The sequence below is a fragment of the Lactuca serriola genome, chromosome 6, assembly GCF_051521515.1.
Source record: "Lactuca serriola cultivar US96UC23 chromosome 6, Lser_US96UC23_V15, whole genome shotgun sequence".
NCBI lineage: Eukaryota > Viridiplantae > Streptophyta > Magnoliopsida > Asterales > Asteraceae > Lactuca > Lactuca serriola.
Window position 1 is genome coordinate 25,476,300 of NC_136413.1, and position 12,498 is coordinate 25,488,797.

Here is a 12,498-nt window from a genome sequence, read left to right on the forward strand (position 1 = left end):
ATAGAAAATTTAGCCTAATTATATAATTAAGTTTTAAAAAATAGCACAAAGGATTTAAAAATGTTCAAAATAACCACTGAAATATATATATATATATATATATATATATATATATATATATATATATATATATATATATATATATATAATCAAATTTTAAATTTCCCACTTTAATTACATTAACTTAATAATTGATTCTTCATTTTAAATTTCAAATTTTAAAATTTCTCTCTCTAATTATATTTAATTAACAACATTAGATTAAAAAATGAAATAAAATTAATACAAATTATAAGGTGATATAACTTCATGTATTTATTTAAGTCAACGATTATAATTTTATATAACTAAAAAATATCTCTAAAGTAATAATTTATTTAAAATAATTGATTAATAATTTTGATTTTTAATATAAAAGTTTAATTAATTTTATAATCATGGTTCTCACGGGTTATAAACTAGTATTGAACAAGAAAAATATAAACATATAGATTTTTTAAATCGTTCGACACGAACTTTAGAAACTTTGAAGCATTCTAATTTAAATAATTCTAATTCTAATATTGATAAAAAAAATTAATAATAAAGATTTGGGTTTTATACGTTATTTGGAAGAACCAGATTTTTGTCGATCCGTAATCAAAGGATCTATGCGCGATCAAATGCGTAAATTGGTTATTTGGGGACCGTATCAAGGAAATCCTCATTCTCCGCTTTTTTTTTTTTGAAAAAAAAGCAAGATTTCGAAATTTTTTAAATCTTAAAGATCGGTTAGGTAAAAAGTCATAATTCGAAATTTTAAATATACAATCCCCCCACCCCCCTAAAAAAACAACTAGGAATATATATATATATATATATATATATATATATATATATATATATATATATATATATATAGGGTTAGGTTATTTTGTTTTCACTATCTATTGTATGTATGTATGACTGATTCTGGACCAATCATTTTAGTTATTTTAAGAAAGTAATTAATGCATATTACATGTTGAAGATATAATAGGTATTAATTACATCTTCACCATTTAATAAACATTAATTACTTTCTTAAAATAACTAAAATGATTGGTCCAGAATCAATCATACAGGCACACAATAGATAGTGAAAACATTTGAACCTAACTCTCTCTCTCTCTCTCTCTCTCTCTCTCTCTATATATATATATATATATATATATATATATATATATGTAGAGAGAGAGAGAGGGGTTCATGTGTTCAAACTATTTCTTGTGTGGATATAGGAATCAATATGGACCAATCATTTTACAAACCTAAATAAGGGTAAATATGTAATCTCTCCTATTATTTTATTTTGGTAACTAAATAAGTATTTAATTAATCCCTATTTAATCCTTAAAATATTTATAAATTTTGGTTACCACCGATCCATCCCGTCTTTTTCAACCTTGCCCTACCATCGAGCAAATCCTTCAATCTTTGGAAAAAGAAACCATTGGCCATGTTCCACCAGCCGCCACCATCAGCAATGGCCCCTCTCATGTCCAAAAACATAACCCCAAACACCCCTGCAACTTGTTGAAGAGGCACCACCTAAACGCCCCTGCTGCTTCTACTTTTCTTTTGAGAATGGCTGTCGGAGACGAGGCAAAGAAAACGAAGAAAGGCTCGCCGGAGATCGGCAACCCTTCCCCTCTCCTGCGTGTTTTGCTACCAGACTAGTCAAGAGGCGGCCGGAAACAACCCATCGCCACCACTACCTTCGCTTTCTCCTTCTTAAAAAAATTCCGGGCACCAGAGATGCTTTTTTGATCCTTCCCATCGTTGTTTCCATTCTTCTTCCTCCTTTCCGTTGACTAAATCATCCAAATACCCTACTGAATCATCAACCACCGCTGTTGTCATTCCCGATTGGTGGTTGTCGATGACTAAATCATGAGGCCTAGGAAGAATCATCGGTCTCAACGGACACCTTCTCCTTCTTCTTCATGATGGAATTCCCCCATAGAGCCATCTGATTTTCCTCTGAATTCCTCTTCCCTCGGCTCGATAGATGAGCCATTGGAGGCGTTTTTCCTCTTCATTCGTGTTTCTTTTGTTCATCTGTTCCTCTTCCCTGATTAGATCCAAGGTTCAATTTCATTTCTTTCTTTTAGTCATTTAATTTTATTTCTTCTATTTTGCCTTTTGCTTTAACACCTTCGATTGGATCCGGTTAGAATTGTTAGTATCAGACACGTTTCTGGCTTCAAAAGTCCAAATACTTGATGTATAGTATAATCTGAAAGGGGTCTAATGAAAGAACACATATATACTAGTAGACAATATAGTTCTGAATTAACTCTTAACTCTTAAGGCATTTTCTTTTGCTTATCAGAAGGTGTATTGCTAATTCCAATGCAATGCTCTGTGTTACTAATTTAGTCATTTTACTTGGAAGATCTCTTCTTCAATCTTAGATTTTGGTTGGTAATTATGTTAGGAACAACTGAAAAGACACACTTTAGTTACTAGATTAGAGGATGAATAGCATCCTTATTTCTTGTGATAAGATGGTATACTTGGTAATGCAATACAGGGCTATTCTACCTATGACTATACATCAATGGGAAGCGCAAATGAAACAGGGGGATTTTGGGGTGTTTTAGCAAGGACGGCTAAATCAATCCTTGATGATGATAATGACTATACTAAATGTTTTGATCCTCCTATTAGCAGTGTGAAGCCAAAATCAGTCTTAACAAGCAACCAGGTAGATATTAACTTCCACAATGCAAATAAAAAGTATTATTTATTTGTTGTTTGACAATTGACAGCACTATTTTGATATTTCCATATATGGGTTGAGCATCATTTTGGTTTGTTTAAGATTCTAAATTTTCATTTTGCATTGATATATAATATTGGTGAGGGTTATTCTGTCAGAATTGAATTCAGTTCTGTTGGAATGGAATCAGGAATTTCAATTCTTTTGGAATGGAATCATGATATTTCATCACTAATTTGTGCATTTTCTACAATTCTTGGTTATGGATTTTGGTGTAATTCACAGGTCTTCAGATTTGAACAAAAGACTATAGTTTTTTTATTTTTCATTTGCTAATGTATTATTGGGTTCTAAACTACAATTGAATTTGGTTTCACAAATGCTTGAAGAATGGACTGCAAAATTGAAAGTGATTGTTAGCAATAATATTCTTTTAGAATGTATAAGTGTCTTTTGTTAGATTTTGATGTTTTTTTTTTCAATTTTAAACGTTTTTAGTTTTATTCTTTAACAATAAATGTAATTCGTAGCAATTATTACCCATATTCTGTAATAATTAGTGTAATTTATGTTTTTATTCTTCATTTGATGTTTCAAGAATGAATGTAATTTATGTTCACAGATGTATTCTTTAAGAATAAATGTACTTACTCATTCTAAAATATTAAAATTCGTTTGATATAAAATATGTATTCATTAAAAACTATTAATTTTGATAATATATGTTTATAATATTGTCTTAGAATAGAATGTTTTTTTAAAGATAATCATGAACATATTCTTTTAAAATGTTCGAATTAATATAATTATTTTTATAAAAATAGATTTTTAAAGTGAAGAGAATTAATGATTTCCTAAAATTTGTAATTTTCCTTTTTTAGATTTAGGTTAATTGACTAAAATTCCCTTATAATGAAATAAGATGGTATATTTCAATTATTTTTAATTCAATAATATTTATTAATCACTTTTTTAAAATAATAAAAATGATTGGTTTACAATTATTCCTACATCCACACAATAATTAGTTAGAACACAATAACATAATCATTTATATATATATATATATATATATATATATATATATATATATATATATATATATATATATATATATGAAAAAGTTTAATAAAGAACCATTATTAATCAAGGAACCAATAAACAATCTAGAGTGTCAGAATTTAAAGTGATTAACAACAAAATGAGAGTTGTAGACTTCTATAATGGACGCACATATAATTGATTATAACAAAACTCATTTTTTCTTTTTTCGTTTAAATTTTTTTAGACCATGTTTTTTATCGGAAAAAAAACTGAATATACCATTTTTCATGATTTTTCCATAGAGATTCATATTGATATACAAAAAATGATTGTTTTTCTTTTTCAAAAAAACACACTTCATCTTTTTGTTTTTTACAAGTTAAGGTCTATTTTTTTCGAAAAAAAATTAATAAATATATCAAAATTCAAAATTTTTATGTACTGTTTAAATATAGATTCATATTGATGTAAAAAAATGAAATTTCAGTATAGATTTATATTGTGAATATGAGCATATTCAAAATGTGAATAATAGTAAGTCAGATTCACATTATAAATGTTAAAATTGAAATATTTACAGTTTAGATTCACGTTGTGAATCTAAACTAACCGAATTATATTTTAATCATTGATGATGCTTATTAACAGAGGACAAAAAAATTGAGATTTTTGGTATATGTGTTTTGTTTTTTTTATAAAAATAACTTAAATATTGAAAAAAAAAACAACAAAATGAAGTGGATTTTTTTTCGAAAAGAAGTTTATTTTATATATATCAACATCGATCTCTATGGAAAGAGGACGAAAAATCGTGAACAATAGTATATTTTACTGTTTTTTTTGATAAAAAATGTGACTTAAAAAAATTAAACGAAAAAAAGATGTGAGATTTTTTTGTAAAGATATGGGTTTTATAGTAGAGTAAATTACACGAATGGTCCCTATGGTTTGGGGTAATTTGCGCGTTTGGTCCGTAACTTATTTTTTTTTAACTCGGGAGGTCCCTATAACTTGTTTTTGTTACGCCCTTAGTCCCTACGGTTTGTTTTTGTTATGCGCTTGATCCTTGTCTTACCTAAAAAGACTATTATTTAAATAGGAAAAATTGGTGGGATAGGTAAGGTAAAGTAATGGGGTGGGGTTGGGGTCTTTTTATTTAAATAAATTAAAAAATCAAGGGCAGAATAGTCTTTATAGGTAAGATAGGGACCAAACGCGTAACAAAAACAAATAATATGGACCTTTCGAGTTAAAAAAATAAGTTAAGGACCAAACGCGCAAATTACAATAAACAATAGGGACAATTCGTGTAATTTACTGTCTATAGTATAATCCGGTGTATGTACGTCCAATGTACAAATGTACACCCATTCTTTAGGCCGTTGATCGTTTTAAATTTTGACGCTAACGATTGGTTTGTTGGTTCCTTGTTAATAATGGTTCTCCATTGAACGTCACTATATATATATATATATATATATATATATATATATATAGAGAGAGAGAGAGAGAGAGAGAGAGCTAGGTTCATTTGTTTAAAGTAATTATTGTGTTATTGTATGCATAAATGTGGGCCAATGAAATTTTAAAATTAAAATAAATTATTAAATTAATAAATAAGGGTAAATAAGTAATTTGATAATTAGTTTCCACAAATAATATCCTATAATTATGGTAATTTAATATTAATCACGTATATTTATAGACAATAATTTTAGGGTTTCAATTTTCCAATTGACTTCTACCCAGAGCCAAGATCAAAATCCCGATTTCTCGATTGGTCACTCCAATTCGTGACCAACAAATCAGATTGGTCAAAACAATTGACACAAGAAACTGAACCAGTAATGAAGAAGATGCAACTAACGAAGAAGAAGAAGAGGAAACAAAATCATATTCAGAACCACCTGAAGAGGCAAAGCTATTTGTCGGTAACTTACCCTACGATTTTGACAGGGATAAATTGGCTAATCTCTTCAATTCTGTCGGAGTAGTAGATATCGCCGAGGTATTAATCGATTTACTTTTCAGTAATTTCTTAATTAATTTCGTATGTTGCATCGTGTGTTTACAATGGCCGATTTGATGTCTGGTTTTAGGTTATATACAACAGGGATACAGAACAAAGTAGATGATTTGGGTTTGTGACAATGAGCACAGTAGAAGAAGCTGAGAAAGCTGTGGAGAAGTTCAATGGCTATGTACACTTAATCTTCTTCTCCATCTATCCATCTTAATTACTACATATTCACGTTAATCTGTAATATTTGTTGTGAACAAAAACAGGATTTGAGTGGAAGGGCTCTTACTGTAAATAAGGCTGCACCAAGAGGTTCACAACCAGAAAAACGAGTGGTGGGGACTTCTTTCAAGATCTATGTGGGTAACCTACCATGGCAGTTTTTTCATGAATCCATTAAGATTAATTCAATTTCTCATAAGTTGAAAGCTTTACCATACATACAGTTGAAGTTCCAAGATTTTGATTTTTGTTCGAGTTCTTGTTTTCATACATTGCAACTGCAACAAGACTACAACCCTTCATTCATCTCTAGTTTCTTGAACTCTTGGTAACTTGAATTTGTTTCTTCATTCATCTCTAGTTTCTTTAATTTGTTTCATTCTTTTTGATTTAACACTTCATTTATGTGGACAGTGCAGGATCTTGACAAGGTTGAATTTTGAAAAGGTATCAAGTTTGTTTTTATAGATGATTCAATGGTTGATATTGGTGAGATTCCAATTCTATTGGAATGGAATCACGAATTCCGATTCTGTTGGAATGGAATCACGAATTCTAATTCTGTTGGAATCATAGAAGTTGATGCTTGAAGAACGGACCACAAAATTGAAACGGACCACATTATTCTTTTAGAATGTATTAGTCGTTGTTAGATTTTGATGTAATTCTTAACAATTGTTACCCATATTTTATAAGAAATAATGTATTTTTTGTTTTTATTCTTCAATTGATTGTTCAAGGATTTGTTATTCTACAAGAAGTTTTTAAATTCATGATCAAGAAATAGGTTCAAGAATATTTTTTTATTATTTATGGTTCAAGAATATTTTTATTTTTGAATATACTCATAAACATATTCTGTCAGAATGTCCGAATTAAAAAATTATAATATGTAAAATCGGATTTTTAAAATTAATAGAATCTATGATCCCTTAAAAAAAAATACAATTTTCCTTTATTAAATCTATTTTAATTGACTAAATTACCCTTGTAATTAATTAAGATGATATTTTCAATTATATTTAATTCAATAATATATATTAATCACTTTGTAAAAATAAGTAAATTTGATTGACCCACATTTATGCATATAATAACACAATAATTACTTTGAATAGAATAACCTAAGCCTATATATATATATATATATAAAATCAACTTCAACAACGAACTCAAAATATGGGAACGAACTAATGAACTGAATAAAAATCCTCAAATTTAATAGATCTTCTGATTGCATTAGATTGGTGATCTGACAACCAACGCTCGACTGATTTGAAAATTCTTAGCTTTATCCCCTAAATTTGTATCACTCGACTCCATCTCTCACATTGTTGCTCCGATCAACACCTCCTTCTCTCGCTTGTCTCCTCTCGCATTCCCTGTAAGTCACATCTCTAAAATAATCGATATATAATCCATTTACTCAATGTCAATTTCATAAATTCCAATTCGAACAAAAAAGTTTTCATTCTACATATGCATTTGATTGATGCATATGTTTTTTCACATGAATTTCTTAATATTAAGTGCATAGTTTTCTTTATTAAAACGATAGAAACCTTTTGTTGAGTTATTTTCTATCATGAAAAACTCATATTTCATCAAAAAGTAATCAAAAGCAGGTGTGTGTGTGTGTGTGTGTGTGAAGAAACCTTTGTTGCATTATTTTCTAACACGAAAAACTCTAATTTCATTGAAACGCATTACAAAATCCACTAATAGTTCAACAGAGTAAGTGTAACCACACACAATACAAGCTATATAGCAAATTTAGATGTGGAATTGTATAAACAATTCAAAAGTAACCGAGGCATTTTGATGAAATCCCTGATGTTTGTACTTCACTCTGTATACGCATTAGATTAATGCATATGTTTTTTCACATTGTTTCTTAAAATCAAATGCATAGACAATAACTAAGTGCACATGTAGGTTAAGTTTCTTAATTTCAAGAATATACAAGTACTAATTTCCCAATAATTAACATCATAAGTGCTCCGATTGATAGTATTGGAACAATGTCTGACCAAGGGTAATAACGACCATACCCAACAAAATTCTCTTGTTAATACGTAATTTGCAAATAAGCAATCTATAATAAGACTCATTAATACTCATAAACCTGCAATCCATATCAAAAATACACTAAACTACCATTACAGAACAAGAGATTATCACGAGGACAAAATCATCCATGTGACATATGACCCAACAAAAAGTGAAATTAGAATTAACTAACTTTATCCCAGGATTATCCAAATAAAATCAATAAAACCACCTTTAACTCTTGCACCTTATTTTAATAACATGTGTGTGATTTGATCACCATTATACGATAAATATCATTTGGCTTCATACATGATGGGTTCCTGTAGCTCCAAGAGCCATATTTTGGGAATATCAAACAGCTTAGTAAAGCTCAAGATTTACCTAATAATATCCTTTTGAAAAGTTTTTCTAAAGAAAAGGAGAAGGCATACACTATTGCAAAGATCACAAAGAATTATGCTATTGAAATAGATGGAACAAAGAAAACATCTTCTTCTTGAAGAAAACCAGGGCACCACCATTCTTTGACCGATTCGTGAATCATGTTATTGATATAAGTGAAGGAATAGCCATGTATGAAAACATTTTATTAATTATTGTTCTACGTAAGATGTCATGTAAGCAAAACCTAAAGAAAACCGGTCTTTAATGTGTACACAAACAACAATAATTTAGTTTGCAACAAAAAACATTAAAGACTAAATGCGTACGAATTAAGAACTTGGCCTGGAGTAGCCGGTCATAACCTAAAGTAGCTGGTCATAAGGACCGAATATACAAGTCAAAAAACTTATTTTACAAGAAAAGAAAAACAATAAGACTAAATGTATACAACACGATAACTATGTTAGCATTATAGGTCATTTTTTTGTAAATATATACTCTAAAAAATTAGAAAAATTAAAAATAATAATTGTTATCAAAACCTCGCTAGGGTTTAGCTCTTTATCCCAACTTCGGAGAGATTACGTACCAATATTTAAGTCAGAATTGAGAAAAAGAACATATGCTTCAATTAATATTTGATATAAGAGATATACTAACTGCAGAAACTAATACCAAAACATGGAAACAAAATTAGATTATAACCCAAAATTAATTAGAATTTAGAAACAAAAAATAAAAAAATAAAAGTTATTGGCAGCTCCGCAGCTGGAACCATCAAAGATGCAGATCAACGTCTACACCATCACCGTTATCATCTGCTGCTTCGATCATCCTTGACGAATTTGAACTCATACCAGCAGTGGTAAGGCTGAGATGCTGTGGTCGTCCGATGTAAAACCTGCTAGGAAATCTTAGAGGAACACCGGACAGTACCTGTGGTGGTGACGAAGGACATATATAGTGATCCACCACCGCCATCTGCGGTTGCTGGAAATGTCCAGATCTTGCTGCATGTGCATTGATAATGGTCACCGGCGCTGCAAAACGCCGGTGATGGTTACTCATGAAGTGCACCCTTTTTAATCTTTGCCGTTCTTTCTTGTGTGCATTCTGATGGCCACCTAATGCTTGAGAATTGGCGAAGTCTCTTTTGCAATATTGGCACTCGAATCTTTTGCTGTCACAGTCTGGTTGTTCTGTCGCCGGAGCTATGCCGCCATCAGTGACGGCGACACCAAACAGCTTCATTACCGAAGAGGAGGAAGAAAATGAGGCATTATGATCAATGAAATCACTCAAGTTTCTCCCTCGTGGTGACGATGAGCTTTCTCCCATTGTGAATATCTGAAAAATAACAATACAATGAGCAGCGTCTATATATATAAACATAAACATCGATTTTTAAATTTCAAAATGAAATTAATTCGTATAGTTCAATCTCGGGAAATTTTCAGATTTGATAGAAAGTGTTAATGGGACCCAAAATCCATTACATCATTGTCGAATTTCTGTTTTAGTTTATCTTATTGTCTACTTCGTTATATAAATGAAAACATACTTGTAATGTCTCTGTTATGAATACACTTTCAATGTATAATGTATGATTGCATTTCTCCATAAATGATATCATCTTTTATATATATATATATATATATATATATATATATATATATATATATATATATATATATATATATATATATATATATATATATATATTCATCTAAAAACTAGTTTTGATATGTAAATATAAGAACTAGTTTCATCAATTAGATCAATATTTATCCATTTACATTGACTGATTTCAGTCAAGGGGTAGATTAGTCATTTGACAAAACTAATAAAGGTAAGATTAAATCGAAAAGGTAAGATTAAATCGAATCCATTAAATCATGCAAAGCATATAAAACCCGTATGATTTGTTATCTGATGTGGTATTGTAGTGATCATCATCTTCAACCGTATTCATCGTCTACATATGGTTCTTGTATTATTTAATTAGTAACAATCAATAACAGAAGATGTTTAATACTAGGCCTCCTAGGCATTGCTCTGTATGTGGTCTAATCTAGGGATGTCAAAAAGTCTCGTGGGACCCCAATTCCATGGGGGCCCCGTCCCGTATGGGGGCATTTGTTGAAAAAATCGTGGGCGGGGGCAAGGTTAACCCCCGTTTTAATATTAGGGGCGGGGGTGGGGGTTGGTAGTCTTGTCCCGAAACCCCCGTGGGGGCCCATTAATAAATTATATAAATTGACATATTATAATTATATAAGTATAATAAACAATAAAATGATTTTTACGTACAAAAATTCAACAAAAAACATGTTTTTAAGTTGTTTGTAACATGTAAAATTATGTTATAAATATCTATTTGTTATCCAAAAAAATAGTTTCTTTTAGTCCAAACAAGAACTTATTTTAGCCTAAATAAATTAGCCCAAAATCAATCGGGGGCGGGAGAACGGGAAAATTTTGGGGGCGGGGGCGGGGGATTCAATTCCTGTTCCGTTTGTCCCCGTTGACATCCCTAGTCATCCTTTATCATAATTCTTGTAACTGTTCATTGAAGAAGAGGGATGAAGATGTAACCATTCATACGTCTAAATGGAGTATGGTCATCGTTTTAGATTTGTTTTGGATTTGCTTAACTTTCGATCATATATATATATATATATATATATATATATATATATATATATATATATATATATATATATATATATATATATATATATATATATATATATATATATATATATATATATATAGGGTTCAATTGAGAAAAAAAAAGGTTGAGAATGGGGGAATTATTCTCAGCCAATCATTTATTTTTGCCGCAAAAGCCTCTAACGTACCGACAGAAATGGGAAAGAATACACATGTGTTTTCCAACATAACATATTTCCTTAAACTATGCTAATCATTAACTTAATATATACAAAAACATAGTTTTTTTCGTTTTTTTTTTTTTTTTTTTAATTTTTATAAGCTATTTTTATCAAAAAATGATTTTAAATATACCAAAATTCATGATTTTTTATTCTCTACAAATAGACATCCATATTGATATAGTTTTAAGATAAAATAAATTTTTTTTTTTTTTTTTTTATATTTTCAGCTATCGTTATTCATAAATGAATAACAATGCATCAGGTTTTATTACAGTACATTCGTTATTCACTTATGAATAAAAAATATGATTTTTTTTTACAATCTAAGTATTATTCATATATGAATATAGCAATTTTAATATTGGACGATGAATTCACTTGTGAATATTAACATAGTATATTCACTTGTGAATATTAGATGGTATATTCACTTATGAGTATTAAATGATATTTCATATGTGAATATTACATAGTATTACATTGTATATCACATGTGAATATTACAAAGTATATTCACTTGTGAATATTAGATGATATATTCACTTATGAATATTACGCAGTATATTCACATATGAATATTACAAGGTATATTCACTTATGAATATTGAAGGTATTTTGACAAATATATATAATTTTTATATGTTATTCACATATGAATAACATACAGACTTGCATATTTGTTTTGTGTTTTTAATAATCATATACTGATTCAGGTGAGAAAACATATTCATATGTGAATATAACGTGCTAATTTAGTTTATGCATTTCATCAAACAGTTTGAGTGCAAACAAGTAAACTATTTTAAAAATGTTAAAAACATCAAGTTATCAATTCCAAATCATCATATACTTCCGATTTCGACTTCGGATGCGACATCCTATCTCTGATCGATTTCTCAATTTGATTTTGATTTCCGAAAATCCGATTGAGAACCTGTGATTACCGATTCTAAGTCCCTCAATGTCGACTGTAACTGCGAGTCCAGAACTCCGATTCCAATTTCATGAACAACGAAGAAATTTCGGTTTAGTTGAAGAAATCTGGATGATTATTGAAGGTTGGAGGAAAATTTTTGATGATGAACGAACAGTTATCGAATTCTCTATAGTTACGTATTTGAGATTGAAGGTTATTA

General features: G+C 29.4%; 1 protein-coding gene and 1 long non-coding RNA gene across 2 annotated transcripts; one reads left to right on the forward strand and one right to left on the reverse strand.

Moving 5' to 3' along the window:
* The first annotated feature begins 5,662 nt into the window (after positions 1–5,662).
* LOC145059346 (uncharacterized) lies at positions 5,663–6,181 on the forward strand. The gene is made up of 3 exons (XR_013686746.1): positions 5,663–5,795; positions 5,887–5,988; positions 6,074–6,181. It is a non-coding gene; the product is annotated as an uncharacterized LOC145059346 (long non-coding RNA).
* A 2,890-nt stretch (positions 6,182–9,071) lies between these two features.
* On the reverse strand, positions 9,072–9,853 carry LOC145058490 (zinc finger protein GIS3-like). Its single transcript, XM_079006387.1, has one exon. The coding sequence runs from the start codon at positions 9,801–9,803 to the stop codon at positions 9,243–9,245; it is 561 nt and encodes a 186-aa protein (XP_078862513.1). The 5' UTR covers positions 9,804–9,853; the 3' UTR covers positions 9,072–9,242.
* Between the last annotated feature and the right edge of the window lie 2,645 nt (positions 9,854–12,498).

Coding starts and splice junctions, on each gene's coding strand:
- LOC145058490 (XM_079006387.1), bottom strand. CDS start 9,803: ATGGGAGAAAGCTCATCGTCACCACGAGGGAGAAACTTGAGTGATTTC.